A 21,869-nucleotide genomic window follows, 5' to 3' on the forward strand; every position below is an offset into this window, starting at 1 on the left:
GTGCCCCCGTGTGTAGGCAGTGGGCCCTCGACTTGGGCTTGGGGGTGTTGGGAGACGACGGCTAGAAAACCCAGCAGGTCGGGGCCTGGCGCACCAGCACGCAGCCCTTCCGGCCCCCAGCCTGCCATCCCTCACCCTGGTCTTGTGCCAGTTCCCTACCTGTACCTGTCTACTGCACGTATTCCTCGTGCTTGGAATCCTTTTCTTGGATACCTTGCAAGGCTGGTCTCACTCTATCCACCAGGTCTCGGTCAGTGTCACCTGTTGGGAGAGGCCCGACCTGATCACACTGTCTAAAGTAGCTTAATAGGTTAAATGGATGGACATCCTGGGTGACGGGCAGGACATCTGACGTTTTTGGTACATGAGCCAAGAATGGTTTTTATATATTCAGTGGTTAAAGACAAGATTTGAAAGTGCTGTTTAGTGACGTGAGAAGGTTATATGAAATTCTTATTTCAGAATCCATGGTAGTTTCGGCGGAACTCTGGCATCCTCGTGTTTACAAGCGTTTGTGACTGCTTTCACAGCACAGTGGCAAGTTGAGCACTCGCCGTAGAGACTTAATGGTCCACAATATTTACTGTCTGGTCCCTCGCAGGAAAGGTTCACCAACCCCTGGACTGCAGAGCCAAGGGTCAGGAAGGAGAAGCTGCCGCAGTTGTTTAGAAGGGACGTGAGAGGAGGCTGCACTGAAGTCAGGGCCTTGGGCCCTGGTTGGAGAGGGTGGGGACTGGACGCCAGCTGGCGGATTGAGCAAACAGGTTCCCTGACCTCTGCCGAGCTCCTTGCTCCCTTCCGACCACACAGGCTTTTCCCCAGAAATGTCTCCACTTTCATGGCAAATGGAGTCTCTCTTGCTAACTGTCCTCCTCCCTCCCAGGTCTCGCCTTAATTCTTATCTCAAAAACGGGACGGTAGCATGAGGTGATGGGTGTGAGTGTGACAGTCAAGCGAGGCAGTTGTGGGACTCACTCTTCCCAGTGGTTTGCTGGATCAGATAGGAAGGAGGGCCAACACCTTGGTGTTCTTTTGTTTATGGAACTGTTGGCATTTGTTTTTTAAGACATGAAAATGCTTTGGATTGACTTATAGATCTTAGCATTATTTCCCTGGTCCTCCTTGAGTTTATGTGAAACAACTTGCAGACAAAAAAGTAAAGCTGTTGCTGTCTTTATTTATTTTCCAAATATGTATGTTGGTTTCACTCCTGTGTGTCATGCAGTGAGTGAGACACACCGTGGGCATTTTTGCTACATGTGGGAAGTACAGAGAAATTTGTTGTAGAAACAAACAAACAAAAAAGATAATATACATGTCTGTGACAGAACTAACTACTCCTCACATTTTTGTGGCTTTTTCATCCTTTTTTCCTGTCTGTATTTGTGAGGTTTTTGTTATGGAAATTGAGTACTGCAGACCTACTTTTTTATTTTATACAATTTTTTGTCACTAAATATTCTTTTATAAAGGCTTCTTGGTGGTTTGCTATTGTAGAAATGCTTTCAAAATTTTTGTGAAAACATGTTTGATAGTATCTTTGAATATTTCTTTAGGGTATAGTTCCTGAAGCAGAAATACTAGGTCAAAGTATGTGGCTATTTTAAGGCTTTGATAAATTGCCCTTCAGAAGTGCTGATCCACATTTCAGCTACCACCAGCAGTAGTTGTGTCTCATTGCACTGAACACTGTGGGGGTTGGTACTGTTGGGGTGGGAGGGCAAAATGATGGGAGTGCTGGGATTGAAGATGAGAGGATTAGACGTTTGGTGCATGGAAAATGGCCTGTGCAGTAAAGTGTGGGATATTTTTGTATGTTTGTTTGGCTTTTTTGAGACAGGGTCTCACTATGTAGTTGAGACTGACCTGGAATCGCTGGTCTTGAACTCACAGCCATCCTCCTGCCTCAGCCTCCCGAGTGCTGGGATTACAGGTGTGCATCACCTGTATCCAAGTGTAGGATATTTTTAAGGAAATGGAACAGTGGAGCTGAAATCCAGTGGCACCGGGGGAGCCACTGGCAGATTTTGAGCAGGGAGAGGAGAGCCTAGGTTCTGCTGTGGGAAGATGGCTGTGGTCAGCACAGTCCGCCTCCTACCACTCATTCCAGATACACTAAGTGGCCCTCCTCCTCACCCCTTTGCTTGCACTGTTCCCTCTGCCTGAGTGGACTGCTTTCCATGTTCTGTCAGAACTCCAGCCATCCTTGAGAGACCCTTCCAATGCTCTCCCATAGGCGCATCCTTTTGTTCGCCCTTGATGTTTGATAAAATGATTTGGTATACCACTGTCTTGCATCAGAGTGTAGCTTGTGGTGACCTAGTTCTGTTCTGTTAAGTATCTGCCATCATGTATGGTACATGGTAGGTCTTGGTACCCATTGCCAAAAGAATACCAAATACTACATTTGTCTTGTATGATCTTGTACAAGTGCACCCTAGGCCAAGAGATCTCTGCAGCAGCAGAGTGAATTATGTCTTTGCTCGGTCTTTTGGAGCCAGTTAGAACATAGCGCAGGGCTCCAAGATGGAAACCCTGTTTTTATCTTTGTCCTCCCACCCCAACCCAGAGAGATTCCTACTTGCTGACTTTCAGAGAACACCCTCCTCTCCTGCCCCCATCCTTCTATTGAGCGGAGGGTTTGACTCGAGAAATGTTTGCAAATCAGTTCTTTATAAGAACTTTTATCTGTAGTATTAATCATGAAGTCAAGAAGCTGGTGACAGATTTTAAACTTGGGTTTCAGAAGATGCCATATATTTTTTTTATATATATATAAATAATTTTTGGCGGTACTGGGGTTCGAACTCAGGACCTTGTGCTTACAAGGCAGGAATGGTGCCACTGAGCTAAATTCCTTGCCCTCGTGCCATATATTGATATGTTGAATTTTAATTTTAAAACTTTAGGATGAAAACACAACAAAAACTTCAGAATTAACTATTGTTAAATATTGACACACTTAGGGTATATATATAAATAATTTTTGGCGGTACTGGGGTTCGAACTCAGGACCTTGTGCTTACAAGGCAGGAATGGTGCCACTGAGCTAAATTCCTTGCCCTCGTGCCATATATTGATATGTTGAATTTTAATTTTAAAACTTTAGGATGAAAACACAACAAAAACTTCAGAATTAACTATTGTTAAATATTGACACACTTAGGGTCTCCTTGCTCACACACACGCAAAAAGTGCATAGATACTGTATGAATTCACTGCTCTTTAAAAGCTTATAATCTTACAGGTAAAACAAGACTCCCTTGACTTTCAATCCTATTCCTTATAGTTTTAAATTTTTTCAGTGGAGTCCTTTTAAAATGCGATTATGTATTAATTCGTTAAATATGTGAGTTTCTGGATCCCATGTGCTAATATGTGAAGGAGAAATGTCAGCAATATATTAATGGCCCCTTGAAATAACCAAATATTAATAAGATAGTTTCAAGTAGTGGCAACTGCAATGAAGAATGTCACACAGGATAAACAGGTAATGAGTAAGTGTGGAAAGATTACTGCTTCAGCTAGGTGGTTGGGATGTGCTCTCTGAGAAAGTGCTGAGGTCTTAATGGCGAAGACTGTTCAACCATATTGAGATGTAGGGCCAAAGTGCCAGTTACAGGCAGTTTTCATGCAGAGGTCCTGAGGCAGGAGCCAGCAAGGACAGTGGGGCTGAAATGCAGTGACGAACAAGAGGACTGTTGTACAGCAAGGCGGGAAGGTGGGGGCCGCAGTGGGAGAGCTCTCGCCTATTCTTACCATTGCAAGGCTCCCCACAGGCGGCTTTTACAAAATAAGATTGATACCTGCTTGGTGTGGTGGTGCTTGCCTGTAATCCTAGCACTTGGATGGCTGAGGCAGGGGCTGTTGCTGCGAGTTCCAGGCCAGCCTGGGCTAGCGGGTGAGTTCAAGGCAACCTGATTAATTACATAGCAAGACTCTGTCTCAGAAAACAAAAAAGCAAAGCCAAAAGATGTATACTCAATATGACATACACAGGTGGGTGACACAGGGCTGTTGGCACTGAAGCTGGCGGGAGAAGCTCGATTTGTCCCGAGCCGAATGGCAGGAGGTTGGGCACCTTTGGCCTACAGGTTGGAATATGTTATACCTTGGGCATTTCTAACAGGTAACTCTGCTGTGAAGACAGCGCAGCCAGGGTCTCCTTGCCTCTGCCTCATCGCCCATCTTTGAATTAGAGAGGTCTTCCTGTGTCTGGCGTAGCTTCTGCCCATTGGCTTTAAATTGTACCTTAGAGGGGGCACAGCTGTGGTCCTGTTTCAGGGTAGCAACCCTGACATGAGTTCAGAGGTACACGGGGGCTTTATCTTGTCTGTTGGCGTAGTGTTGACTCCGAGGACACACTGGCTTATCAGTGATTGTCAGCATGGCCACATGAACCCCTCCGGGGGTCAGCAGTCTGTGCTCTGGGAGGCATTTAGCTTCTCTAGCAAGGTCACCTGTCCACAGTTCTAACAAATGAAAGCCCCTCCTCCACTTTTTCTTTTTTAAGAGAAGAGCAAGGGAGGCCTGTTATAACTGTGACTCCCCACTGCTTGGGGGATAATTTAAGACTCACCAGCCCCTTTATTTAGCCTGATTCCCTGTGGTTCCTGCCTAGAATTTATGCCTTTGTTCCCCTTACCTCCCCTAGTGGAGGTGTTTCTCCTGCTTTGCTCTTTCCAACAACCTTAGGAGGGCAAATTCATCCATATTCTTTTCTTTTAACACTGTCTCTTTTTAAAAATTAAAAATCTACAAAAATTACACATGAATTTATGCCCATTATTAAAAGAATAGCATGAAAGGAATGTTCTGTTTCTTGCCTCTTTAATTCTTTGCTGACACCGAGTTTAGGAGCGCCGGGGCCTGCTTTTTCCAGCAAAGCAGTGGTTTGCAGTCCATGCCTGGACATTACATTTTCATTTTTGTGGTTATTGCTGTTAAAACTTTTTTGTAAATATTCCTAAATACATAATACATTCCTTAAAGCGTGTACTATATATATTATATACTACAGATTATGTATTTTAAATAACGAATGTATGTATATATCTGTATGTATACAAAAATGAGTGTGTGTTTATGGCACCTTGAGTATTTTTTTTAATCTACATACAAAGATGCCTCATTCTCCTCTAATGAATGCATAATATTCTATTGTGTGAATATTCTCATTTCATCCTTTCTGTTTGAAAGTTGTGGAACCTTTCTAGCATGTCTCTCTTGTTTTGATGTGAACTTGAATTATTCAACATAATGGTCATCACTGAGTGCCTCCTCTCTTCCTGGCACGGAGGGCGTTGAGGCTGCCTCTCTACCCCCAGATATGTGCATGCACACACACACTGATTTAGCACAGTCTAACAGGAAGACACCTGTGTAAAGAAAAAACTCAGAATGTAGCCCTGCTGGAATGAAGAGATACGCCTTAGCATCCCTGCAGTATAATTCATCCCCTGAGGAAAGGTGAAAGAGAAATCAGAACTGGACTTTACAGGAGGAATGAGATCTCCTAGGGGCAAGGAAGAAAAGATCTCTTTTGCACGGAGGGTAACAAGAACCAAGCAGGTAGGTAAGTGAAGGAACAGGATGTACAAGGAATGGCCCGCAGCTCAGTGTGACTGGACCATATGTCTTGGGGTGGAGCTGTCCAAGTCGCGTTGTTGGCCCAGCAGTCAGTCACAGAGAACAGTCAGCAAGTGGGTCAAAGGCACTGCCCAGCTGGACTACAGCCCCTCGTGTAGTGTCCTCTGTTTCCTGTAGGGTCCACGCATTGCCACCAGCACAGGGGCTGCTCTCTTGAATTAGTCTGACTTTTTAAACAGTTCTTTTGTCTGTTGCATGCTAAACCATGCCGTGTCCTCTTTTCACAGAGTTTAGTCATATCAGGAAACGGAACAGAACTCAGCTATGGCACCAAGGAAGAGAGGTGGCCGGGGGATTTCATTTATCTTTTGCTGTTTCCGAAATAATGACCACCCAGAAATCACATATCGGCTGCGAAACGATAGCAACTTCGCGCTTCAGACTATGGAGCCAGCCCTGCCCATGCCCCCTGTGGAGGAGCTGGACGTCATGTTCAGTGAGCTTGTGGTGAGTTCTAGGTATCTGCGCTGTGCTAGCGGGAGCCGGGGAGGGAGAAAAGAGGGTGTCTGGGAGTTGGTTTGGTTTGCCACGGGCTTTCCCTTCTCAGAGAGATGACCCTTGTAACCCTTTACATCCGAACTCTCACTGTGAGTGCTGAGTCTGTGGAGAAGCGGAGGCAGCAGAGGGTGGCATCACTGCCTCCCGCTGCTGTGCCGGGGCTCTCAGTGCACGGAGCGCTGCTGATCTTCGGGTCTTCAGACATACGGTACTACTAAGTCTTAATTTGTCCTCACTGCACCCTGAGTCTATATGTGTGCGCCTAAGTAATTCCTCCATCTACTCTATACCTTCTGGAAATCTGCAGTGATCCCTCTCGCAATGGATATTAGTTTCTTCTTAAAAATTAGTTATACTTGCCAATTTTTCCTTGATCCTTTGGTGAAAGACATTATTACTTAAGTACAGTGTCATTATTTAGCCTAATGATAGGATTGGAATAATAACTGTTGTGGGAAGCTTTTTATAGACCCTATCACGTTTTTGAGTACACTACCCTCAAACGAGATGATGCGTCTTTTGTAGGACCTGTTCATCCAGAGATACAAGCGCACTCACCACCTTCACCTTCCAGGCGTTGCCCAAGCAGTATTTCTTTCCGTTCTGTTTCAGAGGACAGTGTGACATAGTTTAAAGGGGCTGGAAGACCTTGGTTCGGTTTACTGCTGTTTATCTGCCTACGTCTGGAGCCTGTTTTCTGGAAACTGGAGAAAAACATACCTCCTCCTAGGTCTGACGTAGTGTTTAAATGAGAACAATCCACAGTGGGAATGGCCCAGTTCCTGGCTCATAAATATGCTCAGAACATGTCACCGGAGTTCTGTGTCCTCTCTTGATCGCTGGTAACATTTTATAATGGATTGGCTTCTAAGCAGACCATTTAGATTGTTCAACAGGTACTGGAGGGTGCTGTCATTTTTACGATTCTTAGGTCAAGAAAGTAGGCTGTGTCGCTGCCCTTCTGGAATGTTTTGGAAGTGACTGTGTCACTAAGCTCTTACAGACCAGAGTTCTTTTTACAAATCAAAAAGATGAGTCAGTCTGAGAAAGCCTATGAAGCTGATGTTTGCCCTCTGGTCTCCTGAGTGAAGTAACAGGCTCGTTTTCAACCAAAATTGGTTGGAAAAAAGAAGTGACTTGGGACAGCATGTCTGTACTTTACAATATTCAATCTTTTCAGTATTTAAGGAATTTATCCCCTTTCCCTTGCTGCTTCATGCAGAACTGTACTTTTTATGTTGATGAAGAGGTTCAAGAAGGGAAGCCAGAACTTGGCCCCCTGATGTGACAGTTTCAGTGGTAGAATGGGATCAGTAATGAGGGAGTTGTAAACGCCACCAAAGGAGTAAGCCCAGGACACCTCGGCAGAGGCTGTGTGTGTGTGTGCGTGCTATGGGTGTCGGGCGGGGTGCTGAGGTATGTATGTGGTCAGGGATGACTTTCTGGAGTAAATGAGCTGTGAGCAGGAATGGGCCAGAGAATTTCTGGGATCAAGGTTAGTGGCTGTCTTCGTCATCTGAAGCTGGCTCATGCAAAATCTCAGCACTTACGACGGTACGGGCTCATCTCTTGCAAGTGCTGCAGTTCCACTGTCGGTCAGCTGTGGTTCAGTCCAAGAGGAAAGACCGATGGTGACCCACTAGCTGGCTCTAACCTCATGCTTGTAAGAACGCATCACGGTTGTCCCTCTCGTGGTCAGCGCAGACCGCACAGCCATCCTTGAGATCCCAGTGTAAGGAGGTTTCACTGTTCTGTAGGACCAGCACCGAAGTCACATGGCCTCACCTGAGGTCACTGAGTCGGGTGGAGGACACATAGTCCTCTCCCAGGGAGGGGCAGTGAATCACCTGCCACAGTGGCTGTCAAGAAGGGCAGCAAAGATGCATTTACAGGCTTGGTTTGGTTTTGCACGTAAAGTACAGCACTTTAAAACTTGAAGCCGACCTAAGGAGACAGATGCTGCTTGATGGCAGTGGAGCCGCTGGAGCTTGTGCCTGCCGGGCATCCCTTGTCCATGGTCCAGCCAGTTGTACTTTCTCAGCCTCCCCGGGGGAGGCCTAAGCAGAAGCCCGTGTGGTGCCATTTCCAGGTGTGTCTTGAAGACAGCCCATTGTTCTGCATTCATAAGAGAGGAAAACCTCACTCTCTGCCCTATTGATGTCTCTATTCTGTGTGAAAATTCCCTACAGATGTTAGTTCTTAAAAAACCAGTGCCAAACCAGATCTTTAAGCCAAAACCATTGGAAAACAAATTATCTTGAGGTTTGTATCTGTCCTGGTGAGTGATGATGGATTTTTGTCTACTCCTGACTTCAGGGACGTAGACCACAAATCCTTCCAACTGCCAAGGGAGGCCTGAGGCAAGAGAGGTGGGCTTAGTGCCACTGGAAGCTTCTGCTCTGGGTTCTCCTGAGCAGTTCAGAAGCTATTCTGCCTCCACCCACGTGCGGGAGGGGGAGCAGTGGCAGAGTGCCTGGTCTCTGTGGCCAGACAACACTGCCATCCACTAGCCCTTCAGCCCAGGGGAATTTCCTTCCAGACCAGATGATACCATCCTCTGATAGAGGTTTTGTGAATATAAAAAAGGATAACTTATTTAAACAGACTGGCATATCTAGTAGATGCATTACACCCTGCATCCAAGTGCAGCAGGTTGGATGGGAGATAATCCAGGGTCTTTCTGGGCACAACTCTAAGCGAATAGCCCAGGCTTTTCCTTTTCTTAGAAGCTGACTTGCTCTATGTGAGCTGGTGTGGGTCCTGACTGACTTGTTAGGCCTCTTTGCCTCTGGTGGAGTGCATCTCGTGAGAGCTGATTATGGTAAGCAATTTTCCCATGCTTCCTCTGATGAGTCACTCATTTGATATTTTTAAAATGTGATATCAAATGGGTATCTTTGAGAATTGCTTGCTGCAACCTTATCATCTCATAAATAAAGCAGGCCTGGACAGGAGGTCAGGCAAGTGAATCTTTAAAGAAGGTGATCAGCAGAGTGTGCCCTGTTCTCCAGCAGGATTCCTGATGCAGGAAGGGAAGCTGGAATTAGCCAGTCTCAGGCCGTAGTGCTTCTGGAGGTCGTAGTCCCACATCCTGTGTATCTTTTAGATGAACAGCTTCATTGAGACATGATTCATGTTCCATATAACTCCCAATTTAAAATGTGCAACTCAGTAGCTTTTAGTGTGTATTCATAGAATTGTGTGACCTTCATCGAGATCAATTTAGGACATTTTCGTCATTCTTAAAAAACTGCCCTCATATCCATTAACCATCATTCCCCAGTCATCCTGAGCCCCGCCGTTGCTTGGCAACTACTCATCAATTTTCTGTCTCATGGAATTTGCTTACTCTGGACAGCTCATGCAAGTGGAATCATACAATATATATTTTTCTGTGATTGGCTTTAAGCCCTTTTTTCTTAATGCTAATGTTAATAGCTAGTGTGTATATAGTTGGTTGACATTGAAACCCATAGGAGGTGCTCAGCTCTGGAAATAATCTCCCCAGACAGCATTCTAATGGTGAATAAAGATGAAAGCCAACACTGTATTTCAGGTAAAACAAAAGAAAACCAGTCTGAAAAAACATCATGTTTTTAAAGCTCATCAATTGCAGTACATACTACTACTTTGTTTCTTTTTAAATTGCCAAATAACATTCCATTGTATGGATAATAATACATTCTTAAAAATCCATTCATCAGTGATGGACATTTGAGATTTGCTAATTTCATCTATTATGAATAATGCTGCTATAATATTGATATACAAGTTTTTGCACAGAAACAGATTTTCACTTTTTATGGGTGTATACTGAGGGGTAGAACTGCTGTGTCCTAAGGGAACAGGGTGTTTAACTTTTAAGGAATGATCAGATTGTTCCAAAGTGACTACAACAGCTTACATTTCCACCAGCAACATATGTGGGCTTCAGTTTTTCCACATTTTTGCCAACACTTGTTCTTACTCATTTCTACCCAATTTATTAACCAGCTGCTTTTAAAGCTGTTTTGTAGTTCCTAAAGAATTGTAACTTGAGAGGTATTTTTTGAGCGAGTTGTCAGAAATAAAAGTCTCCTGCTAACGAATTCTAAATTATTTGAGAGATTTAACAAATGAGACATTGTCTGTTTAATCTCTGCCACCTACATTGACCTGCCTTTTGAGCACTCACGTATTCATTCCTGCGTACTCTGTCCCGGCGTCCTCGTCCCGCTCTACTTCTTACTCCTTGCCCATTGCCCCAGTCAAAATGAAGATGTGAGTGCTCCAAGACTTACTTTTGCTTCCTTAAAATAAGATTCATTTTCTGGGCACAGTGGTGCACGCCTGTAATCCCAGCACTTGGGAGGCTGAGGCAGGAGGATCACCAAAAGTTCAAAGCCCATCTGGACTACATAGTGAGTTCAAGGCCAGCCTAAACTTCATAGCAAGACCCTGTCTCAAAAAAAAAAAAAAAAAAAAAAAAAAAAAAAAAAAAAGACCAGGGATTTAGCTCAGTGGCTCTGCACCTGCCTCACAAGCACAAGGTCCTAAGGTCTATCCCCGGTTCTGAGGGAGGAAAAAAATCTAAAAAAAAGGATCAGCTATATTTTTTCAAAGAAGACAACTATTTGAAGGTCTTATTAGATTATCCCTACTCGAACAATCCTGGATGGGACAATGCTATTTTTGTTTCTGTTCTGTCTCAGCAGTGGCCGTAGCACATTTCCTTTGGGATGAACAGAAATGTGGTCAGTTAGTGACTGATGATTTTGAGTCGGGTTAGGTGCCAGTCTGTGCCAGTCCTGAGTAAACAAGGTGGGATCCTCGATGACGTTGTGACACCTCTCCGTTCTATTTCAAATTTCAAAACGCTGTGGAGCTGAAGGTCTGATGGAGGAGAGCGCCACTCTGTGCTCTGCTCCGATGTGACTGAGTGCTGTGAGAAGGGCTTCTCTCACAGTGGATGGTGTTAGGGAGGAGGCTGCTCCCTGCTTTTCACAGAGAGAGCATTTTGCTGGAGTGACCCTCCCAGCCTCTCCGTGCACTCCTCACTCCTAGTTGGGCTGTGCGCAGCTCAGTGCCTCCTCCGTTCTGTTGCTCTATAAGTTCACCTCTGTGTCCCTTGGTGTGCAGGTCACAGGATTAAGCCCCATAGGCATTGTGCAGTTGTGCGGCCTCCCTGTGAGCTGTTTCCTGCAAGGTATCTCTCAGCAACACTGACGGAATTAGTGTCTCCTTACAGTTTCTAACCTCCTCAGTTCTTTTGCCCCGTGAAGTAGGCAAAATATCCCACTGCTTTTTCTGTGTGAGATTTTAGGGGAAAAATCCAGATTTAAAACAAAGCCTGTTTATTATTTTTGAAGTGTAATATAGTTATTCTCTTGTAGCACACTTATTGCATATGCTGCACGGACTCTTTATTTACTAGTGTACAAATTTTGTTCCTCTGCCAGCCTTGTGAATTACTACCCCTTCTCTCATGGTGTCTACATCGTTTCTCTTATTACTAGGCCTATTTTAACCTCTCTTTAATAATAAAATTCTTCTGTTATCACCAGAATCAGTAAAAAGTTTCATCATGTTTTATCTCTTTAATTTTAAAGCTTGTCTCTTACACTAAGACCATAACCAAAGATAGAAAGTCTCTTATAGGAGCTATTCAGTTCCCTGTCTTAAAGAAAGATGAGAAACTTTGGAGGTAGAAACAAATAATTTTAAACTAATAGAAGAAAAGCTGGTTGTAAGGAGGTGTAGTTTTACTCTACTGTTTTTTAATGAGAATGTGAAACATTGCTTGGTAATTAAATAGAAGAAAATCAGACTGTACAAAGACTTTCAAAGATATGTCTAGAATAGTTTTAGAATACTCACTTGCCTGGAAGCCAAAAGCAGAATCCAACGAAGGAAAAAAAATTGTCCTGTTTCCATGAGATTTGTTTTTATTGGACAAACATATAAAGGTCAAAAGGGAAAATTATGTTCAGCTAAAGGACACAATTCACTGACAAAGAAAATATTGAATAAATCTTCCCTTGACACTCTGACATTTTGGATAAATTAAACTGATGAGTTCATTAAAAAATACTTAGAACAGTATGAAAATATGCAGTACATTACAAATGAAATGAAGATTCGGGCTTAAATGTGCACAGTGCTAAAATTCCTATCTAGTAAATGTGCACTTTTGCCAATACACAGGCAATTTAAAGGTAACAAAGATCTCAAATCCAGAATGTGATAAACAAATTATTTTGGCCTTGAAAATAGGTAGTGGTTTGTAGTGCAGGCCAGTGTTGATATCTCTATCTATTATACTTTTGAATAAAATACTGTACTGCTTCTGAGAATTTTAGCAGGGTTGAAAGCAAATTTTCACCCCAGTGGATGTAACACGTTTCTTTGTACTGATTGAAGTCCTGTCTGCTTAGAGACAGTAAGATAGTTAAAGTCATTTTGTGAGTTTACTGCAGAGGTTCTGATTCACTAGACAGATCCATAAAACTCTAAGGCAACAACTATTCCTTCTGGTCTTAAAATTTTACGTCACTATGATCATTTCAGGTCCTTGCCTACAGGCTGTTAAGTTTGGATTCTGACTGCATGTACCTTGTTATCAGTCCAGTTATTATTTCTTTCTGGATACTTCTCAATAGTTTATCAAGGAGATTTGAAATGGAGGGGGGCATTGGAGATATAGAGGAAAGAAACAGGAAAACTTTGTTATTAAATAGAAGCACCAAAAAGCCATCTATGAATTTTTAAATGCTACTGAGAAAAATCCCTTTGGTCATGATGATTTCTACTAACATGAATTCTAGAGCGACCCTGAGTGGCGTGTACCAGGTTTTGGGTGCAATTTAAACTCTGATTATGTAACTTAGTCTTTAGGCCCCGGGGTGCACACGACACAGAGTCACTACAGTTTACTAACTGAACTTTCCCACCCTCTCCGTATCCCCACATAAGCTAATAATACAGGTGGTAAAGGGTTGGGGAATCATTTGATCTCTCTAAGTGGTGTGGTTTAAGTATGCTTTCAAGTGTAATTTTAAAAATGCGTTTTAGTAATACCTAGAAGGGTCAGATCATTTGTACAAATCAGTATACAAAATAATATATTTTGATGCTCTGGGAATCCTCTCTCTAAACACCACTTTTGCTTTCAGAAAACGTGTGTGACCCAGCCCTTCGGAGGTAAGTAAGTGCCCAAGGAATGGGTGGTGTGTTCAGTTCTTTTTTTACCTGCTGTGTTTGGAATCCTTCCCCTTCCAAGGCTCAATTCCCAGAATTCCTCTGCGTTTTATGGTTACTTGATGTGTGTGATGGGAGCTCAGTGACAAGCTACATCAGTGTGATTTCCTTCCTTGTGGAGAAGTAGATCGCAAATTTTTTTTTTCTGTTTGTTTGTTTGTTTTTGGTACTGGGGATTGAACTTAGGTCCTTGCGCTTGCAAGGCAGGCCACTGAACTGCTGAGCTAAATCCCCGGCCCGCAAAAATTTTTTTTCAAAGCCAGATCCCTTATCCAGTTTTAAATGGATTTGGAAACATCCTAAAGCTGCTAGCTGTTTATTTCATTACACGTTGTGATATTTACGAACTAAATTTAACTAGAGTATTGGAAAGTTTGGAATATACAAGGGGTTGTTTTCAGGAGAGATGGGCATTTACTGGAGTAGAAGTTGGAAAGCCCTCTGCCATCTTTTCAGCAAGCAGTTTAAGTTTATTCTCTTGTGAATGATTCACTATTCAAATTCATTATGAGTTTGAATACATTTGCACTTTCAAAGAGCAGATGTTGCTCAGTATTATATTTGGATTTTCAGGGTCTCCAGGCCTAGAGAAGTGGCTGGCCCAGAGTAGATACTCAATAAATGGTCGTGGCTGGCTGCTGGCTGGCTGGATAACTATTGAAATACAACCCATGAGATGCTCAGTAAGTGTCTGAGTAAATGTATGAGTTAATGACTGCTGAATTCTCTAGCAGCTGGGCTTATATTCTGAGCAATCCTTTAAGCAGCGGTGCTCTGTTTGGGTTGGGCCCTATACCCAGCTCAGCTGCTGTCACTCTTTACTCATCAGGATGTTGGTCATTGTGGGAACGTCAGTAGGCTGCATGAAGGGTAGCAGATTAAAAGTATTAGGCTAATAGTGTTTAGGAAATATTTTCTACTCTTAAAAGGCTCTCTACATAGATTACAGCAGAAGATAAATGCATCGCTGCACTGTGGGAAGAGACTCATTGTGCCAGATTGTCTTCTGACCCAATTGAAGCGTAAATGTGTCAGATGAGCTGCCAGACAAGTCTCTTGCAGGTGTGGGAGGGCTGCTGGTGTCGTGGAGAAAGGAGCCTTGTAGAACTGGGCTCCGCAGTTCTTCCTGTGGGCCTCAAGGTGCCCGGCTTGTCTGTCCTTTCAGAGCTGTTTCTGTGTCCCAGGGGACAGAGTCCCACCATTCAGTTAGGAAAACACTACTTAGACACTCCCTCTTGTCAGTGTTGTCAGCTGAAATTGCACTATAGATTTTAAAATTGGGAGTTTGGGTGGATGAGTATATAGTGGGAGATACTGTAGATATTTAGGACAGAGTTGTTCATTTTGGGTGGCTGAAGCGTTGCTGGTGATTTGGATGAATTAGAAGTTAAAGCCATCTGATGAGATTCTAATTGAATAACAGAAGCTGAGTAAGAAGTCTGTAGGGTTAGTGCAAACTTTATGTAGCAAGTGAAATACAGTTTGCATTGCCTACTGTTAAGGGGAAGAGGAAAATCATATGACACTAAAGCCTTGGTAGTAAGATGCTAAAAATGATCCTGACTTCACTTGTGGGCTTTCTCACTCCTTATTTTTACATATCGAATGAAAACATGTCTATCAGACACAGAGTCTGTAACTGTGTAGGTGGGAGTCATAATATGGTGTTCTGTATAATGATTAAGAATGTTGGCAAAAATCTTAGAGGCTGGAAAGCTTCAAGGTGTGTTCTCTGTGTGTACACATCCCTGTTGGGCTTTAAACTCTCTGTTGTTTTTCCATTTCTAACCATCCTGATTTGTTAGGAACAGGTAATAACTCATTCAGTGCAACTCTGTTTAAACTGACAAAAATCTTAGTAACTTTTCATATTTCTAACTACTATGACAATAAAACACTATTCTCGGGGTCATTGCAGTTAAATCTTAAGAGCTCCATTGGCGTTTCGTGACCCCCGATGATCATTTACTCTGAAGCAGCTGGATTTTCATAAGTTTAATAAATAGTCATAGCCTAATAGCAAATTTCATCCGTACATTATAACATGTAATATTCTTGCTTTGCTGCCAAAGTGTCACCCTTCGGTCCTCTATATGCCTCGCCTCATCCTTTCTGCTTGCTGTTGTTGTCACCATGTCTTCCGACTTGAGGTCTGCTCCCTGGCTTCTCAGGGGTTTGACCTATTTCTGGTACAGCTGAGCTGCAGGATGGGAGGAAGGTCTAGACGAGGCACTGCTGCTGCGAGAGTATCCCAGGCATAAACCAGAGGCTGCAGCCTGCTGGCACCTGGGAAGCGCCTTCCTGGGGTGAGGCTAGGTGATTTGGGCTTGTTTGCTGCGGCAAATCCCAGAAGCATTTAATTTGAAGGAGAAAAGTTAGTCCTGTCTGAGTAATAATAGGGTTTGAGATTCTGTGGGCTCTCTGTATTGAGTCAGGCGGATAGCTAGTTTGTCAAGGACTATTAAATAGCAAAACAAAATAGAACAAAACAAAACCCCAAAACACAAACACAAAACAGTGATTGATGAGCAGAATAACCCCAATGGCCTATTTTAGCTTCTCCTCCTTCCTCTTCTTTCCTGTTCTTCATTACACTCCAAGCCCTGGGATTTGTATATCCGCCGAACCTCTGTATGTGTCTCTCTGTACGTAAAGGGTTAGCTTGACACATCAGAAATAGAAATTCTGAATTCCTTAGAGATTTCTCTTGTTAGCTGGAAACTTTCTTGTTAACTTGCTTAAAATCAATTAGTTTGGTAGATTTTCAAAAAATAAATGCTTTAAACATTGCTTGAGAGGATTTGTAAATAATCTTATTTCAGTGAGCTAAAATCTCTGAAAACAGCTTTTAGTTACAACATGTTAATCTTTCTAGTCATTCAAGACCCTTATTGTATATTATTTCAAAATTCCTCCCTTTGCCTTATCTAGCTAATCAACCCATTTCCGTAGGATGGTGTGTGCTATGCCGATTGTTTTCTGATTTATGTAGGTTTCTTTGTAGAAACTTCCTAATCTAGAAAGTGGGACTGGTGAGCTTTCTTTGCACGGGACTTTTCAGGAGTGATGCTTAATCTCTAACATTTGTTAGAGATGAAGCCCCAAAACTGTAGCTCCCAGGACGAGGCTTCCCTCGAAGGTCTTTGCCTCTTAATAATGTCTTTCCTCCATGGTTGTAGAAATATACATATTTTATAAAAGTATAATTCATTCCACTCCAAGATGTAAAGTCTGTAGGTTCTGTTTGAGTTTTTGAGAAACTTAAGCCTTCTGTGGAAGACAATGCTTAGTATGAAGATTTCTCCTTTTGTCACTTGTAAAATCACTTGCCTTTAATTGGCTTTCACAACTTTATCCAGAAAGAATAATATGAAAAGAATATGCTCTGACCAGGCCATTCTCATCCAAGGAGCAGTGAGATTCAGGGGCATCCAGCACCCAGGTCTCTGCTTGTCACTGTCTCTTGTGCGTCTGGTGCAGAACTTGGCTACTAACACATGCAGAGCCAGTGCTCCTCTGTGGCACGACCTTTAGGAAGAAAACCAGGGTCTAATCCAACAAAAGTGACAGGTGTCTAAGGACCTCTTGCTACTATTACTGAGCACTTATTTTAACTGAATAAATTAATTATGAAGGGACATCGAAGGGAACGTTGCTGTGAAATTTTCAGAGAAAGGGTGAGGATATTTTGTGGCAGAGATGTGTGGTCTCAAACAAATCACATGTGAAACTGACATTTCTCCAGCTGAGCTCTCATCCTAACAGGATGTGTGGTCTTCATTTCCCTCTTCTTCATGTACTTCTTTCTGATTAGTTTCTCCTGTACACGGACCCCTTGATTTACCTAATGTCCAGCCAGAATTTTGTTTCCATGTGGTATACACAAGACTGTATTTTCTCTGCCCCGTGTAGCATTTTATTTGCTTTTCTTAGGCTCCAACAAGGAGGCTTGTTTTTCTGGGTTTTTTTTTTTTTAACAGCTTCACTGAAATAAAATTTACGTGTTATAGAATCTACCTATAATAAGTGTAGTTTGGTGAGTTTGGTAAATTTATACAGCTTTTCAGCCATCACCACCGTAGTTAGGACATTTCCATAGTCCTCCTCCTCTGGCCCATTTGTGGTCGGTCACCTCTGATTCCCCCTCCAACCTCAAGCAACCTCCGGTCTTTTTGCCTCTATAAGATTTACTTTCTCTAAAAAATTCACATCAACAAGCACAATTTGAGATATACTGATCCTAATTGTTTTGTTTTCTACGATTGCCTCTTGCAGTAGTTGAATTAATTATCAAAATGAAAAAAATCTCTGGCCAGGGTCCTGAGTTTGATCCCTGGTACCACAGAAAGAAAAGTCTCTGTAGCATTGCATTGAGGCAATTTTAGAGCTTAAATAAAAAAGTCTCTCAGGATGATTTTCAAATTAGTTCGCATTACATTCTTCCATAGGCTGCACTTCGTTTTCCTTTTCACCCAGGAGGGTATTGAAATGAGTGCAGGTAGTTGGAAGAGAAAGGGCAAAAGGAAGCCAGCCACTTCGTATCTGAAGGAGGACCAGTGTCATCCGGGGCTGAGGTCTGTGAGGAAAACTGTAGATTCACGCCTGCATGCTCAAGCTGCACGTAGCATCCGCAGGAAACCAGCATCTTGATAAAGTAGGCTTCCTCAACATTAAAGAAAAAAAAAATAAACAAAAACAGGTGCCCAAAATACATTACTAACAAAATGTAGGAGAAATATTCTTCGTATGCGCCTCTGGCAAAGGCCAGGCTTTTGTACTATGTGACGAAGTCTTGTTAATAAAAGTAAGGCATGCAATTCCATAAAAACGGACAAAAGATTTGATATTTCACAAAAATAACACAAATGAATGGCCACTAAAGAGGTGACAAGGGACATTCAGGATCATTTGTCATCAGGAAACGACAGCCAAAGCTGCATTGAGGTGGCATGTCCCGGGAGCCAAACTAAGGTTACAAAGCATAGCACCGCGTTTGGTGAGCATGAAGCATGACGGGAAACGCCGTGTTCTGCTCGCGGGAGTGACCAGTGGTCCCGCCAGTTTCTACAGCATGAAATGCCGCCTCTGCTAAAGTGTACTGCTTGGCAAACTAAACAGTGTGTACCTGAGGTTTGTACACTTCGCTGTATGTGTTTTTTAGCTCACACACAAAAACAAAGAGAGGGAATAGGTTTTAATCTTTAAAATGCATTGTTGAGCGCTGTATCTTACAGTCTCCTTCCCTTGCTCCCTCCCTCCCTGTTTCCCTACCTTCCCTGCTTGCCTCTTTACTTTTTTGGTGGTTGTTTCGATTCCTGCTGTGTCAGCTACTATTTTAGGGGTTGCAGTTAATGCAGAGATGCGCAGGACAGAGTTCCTGTTCTGGGAACACGTCCATAATGGGAGTCAGACGCGCCACCAACAGTGGTAGCCACATGGTAAGAGGCACAAGGTGGGGGTGCTGCCTGTCCCAAGAGAGTGAGGGTGAGCTTCCTGGAAGGGAGGATGGTGTCTTGGAAAAGGCTGGATGAGTGGGACTTGCTCCTTAGACACAGTGGGAGAACTCTGTGGAGTAGGAGGATGGTGTGTGCGAACTTTCACACGCTTAGTGTGAGAACCTAAGTGCCGGAAGGCCCTAAGTGCTGCTGTTGCTGGAGGTGGTGAGGTGTGGGCGAGGGGGTCGGGAAGGCCCTCGTGCTGTGGAGTCCAGACTTCGTCCCCAGGAGGAAGAGCAGGGCGAAAGCCTTGTATCGTCTTGTCTTCCTGGCGGGATTGTAAATTCCTTAAAACCAGGGTGTGTTATTAATCTGTGTGTTCTGTGTGCTGTGTGGGCCTGGTCCTGGAGTGGGCAGTGTTGTAGGCGAGTAGGTGTTGATGGACCTCTGAGGGCTGTGCTAGTCTCTTCAGCTTGCACCCTTGGTTGAGCCACGTTATTAAAACAGTGAGTCAGAGCAGATAAACTTCTGGAACGGAGGGATGAGGATCTTATTACATCTTGCACACTGTGTCTCCGCCCTCCCGTATGGAGTTATTAGCTAACATGATCGGTGTCACTCTGCTTGCCCAGAGTCCATCGGTGACCTCTGATCACTCTGAGGATGAAGACCCAAGTGGAGTCGCTTCCACAGCTTCCGTGCAGCGGCTCCAGTGCTGCTCCCCTGTTAACTCTGTTTATCTCCAAGCTCTCCCTTCTCTTTCCCGGGAAAAGCTTCCCGGTCCCATCTTTGCTCACAACTCTGCCTTGAGTGTCTGTTCGTCCCTCCATGAGTGTAGTCATTTGATTTTCCCTCTGCCCTTCGCGAGACCATGATAGCTTTTTGCCTTGTGAACTTATCACAGGGATTGTTCTCACGTGGTAGATACTCACCAAACATTGTTTTTTGGTCGTGTGCACAAATCTTTGAGATAACTGTCCGGGATATAGGATTGTTTTGTCTTCCAATCAAGAAGTTGGCATTCGGATGTTAAGTCACTTGTCTGAGGGGGCACAAGCCGAAAGACCCAGACCCAGAAGTCAGGGCTGTATGCCCACAAGAGCTCCTCCTCTCTGATGGGACACTGTAGATGGTGACACTCTGTGTCTGCCTCAGTGCTACGATTCTGCCTGCTTGTCGGTGAGTGGACGGGATCAGCCGTGTAGCAGTGAAGACCATGGGCTCCAGGTCCAGTGTGTGAACGCCAGTTCTTGCTCCTGTGTTTACTAACTTTGTTGCCTTTGAGCAAGCTCCTTCAGCTATGATTGTTTTTGGGTACTGTTAATGTTAATGATAATGCTTTGGATAATGCTGATATTACCTATGTCATAGGATTGTTGTGAAGATTGAGATAAATGAATGCGTTTAAAGCTCCACTGTTAGCATGCGGAAGGTGCGCAGTATTCGTTCGAGCTTGTCGTCGTGCTTTACCCCTTTCCGCTTTCTTCCTCCTTCCGCGATCCCCCGCTGGCTCCCTTTCTTTCTCTTCTCCTTTGGCCAGGGACTGAATGCGGGACGCCACAGCCACTAGGCAAACCCTCTACCACTGAGCTGCACTTCCGGCTTCATGTTCCTTCCCGTGTTCCTGCTGTGATACAAAGCTGTATCCAGAGATCCTATAGTAAATTTTCATCGTTTTCACTCTCTTTAAAATTCTGTTCTTCTGAAACCATCTGCCCCTAAGTCCTAGTTGGTCTGTGGTTTCTCAAGTTAAAACTGGTTATTTCTGTCTCTCCACAGAAGTTATCTACATCTAACGGCAAGATTGAGTACTATTAATACCCTTTGCTTTAAATTTCTAGCTTTTAGGAGTTACACATTTCTTCACACCTGTGCTCAGCAGAAACTGTACTACCAAATAGAAGAGGATGTGCTATTAATATTGCAGTTCTGTCTCTCACAAATCAAACACTTTTCCCCCAAGCTAAGCCACATACTATCACGTTGTTTTGATTAATTGACTTGATTGTTAGAAAGTGATTTATGTCACCACCCCCCCCATTTTTCAATAGATGAGAGCAGGTGTGACTTACAGGAAATTTGAAAAAGAAGAAAGGCAGGAAAATAATTACTTCACACGTACAATAGTAGCATGCCAACATTCTAACATTTTAGCTATATTCCCTCATCATAGAATTTTCTGTAAAAATCTTTCATTCTTTCCCCAGTTGTTCATTGTTGAAATCCTTAGTAGCTAGGTGTTTTGTGGGGGGGGGCAGGAGATTGTGGCTGAGGTATAATTGTGTGAACGTGTGCATTTCAGTGACTCTTAAAAGGAAATAGCAACTGATTTGTATTTAGATAATGAGAGAAATAACAATACAGTTGCCACCTGTGCCAGACATTACTACATATTTAGTTGATGCTGCCAATCCTTGCAAGACAATGATATGTCCATTGTGGATTTAAATACGTAATGAGACTTTGAATTTCCCTGGGGAAGCTGGCATGCAGTAGGCGCTGGAGATGCAGGTGTTAATGAGATAGGATGTAAGTTGGGTCAGTGGGAGACCTCAAGAGGCCCACTGAGAAATGGCTAATTAATTTTTCAGGAGATGTAGAAGTAATGAAGTCTTTGAAATTGGAAGCTCAAGATAGTGATTTTAAAATATGGCCTCGGAAAAGCAGCATCAACAGTGCCTTCAAAACTTAATAGAGGGCTGGGAATTAAGCTCAGTGGTTCTGCTGCCTGCCTTGCAAGCACAAGGACCTGAGTTCAATCCCCAGTACCAAAAAATAAATAAATAAATAGATAAAATAATAACAAGTTAATAGAAGCACCTCCCTTCACCTGGTCAGTGCTACTCCTGGGCACTTAGTAATTTAAGAAGCCTTCCTGGTGTTCTGATACCTGCTCAACTTTGAGAACCACTGCATCAAGAGAATTCAAGCTGTACTGAGTAGGAAAGACTGGAGCAGCGCGGAGGAAGCGTGGGGGCCGTGCCAGAAGCCGAGGGAGAGAGGGCGCTGGGGCACAGATAGGGCTGGGTGTTTTCACTGGGAACATAAAAA

At 43.5% G+C, this 21,869-nt stretch overlaps 1 protein-coding gene across 8 annotated transcripts in view; it reads left to right on the plus strand.

Annotated features, from left to right (window-relative positions):
- Daam1 (dishevelled associated activator of morphogenesis 1) overlaps positions 1–21,869 on the plus strand; it is a 167,160-nt gene that overhangs the window by 62,405 nt on the left and 82,886 nt on the right. For all 8 annotated transcript variants that reach the window (XM_010611204.3, XM_010611205.3, XM_010611197.3 and 5 more), the window contains one exon: positions 5,877–6,096. In XM_010611204.3, the coding sequence (XP_010609506.1) occupies positions 5,914–6,096 (183 nt within the window). In that variant the 5' untranslated portion in view covers positions 5,877–5,913. The remainder of the gene's footprint in view (positions 1–5,876; positions 6,097–21,869) is intronic.

The sequence above is a fragment of the Fukomys damarensis genome, unplaced genomic scaffold (genome assembly GCF_012274545.1).
Source record: "Fukomys damarensis isolate Sample0158 unplaced genomic scaffold, DMR_v1.0_HiC HiC_scaffold_21, whole genome shotgun sequence".
Taxonomy (NCBI): Eukaryota; Metazoa; Chordata; class Mammalia; order Rodentia; family Bathyergidae; genus Fukomys; species Fukomys damarensis.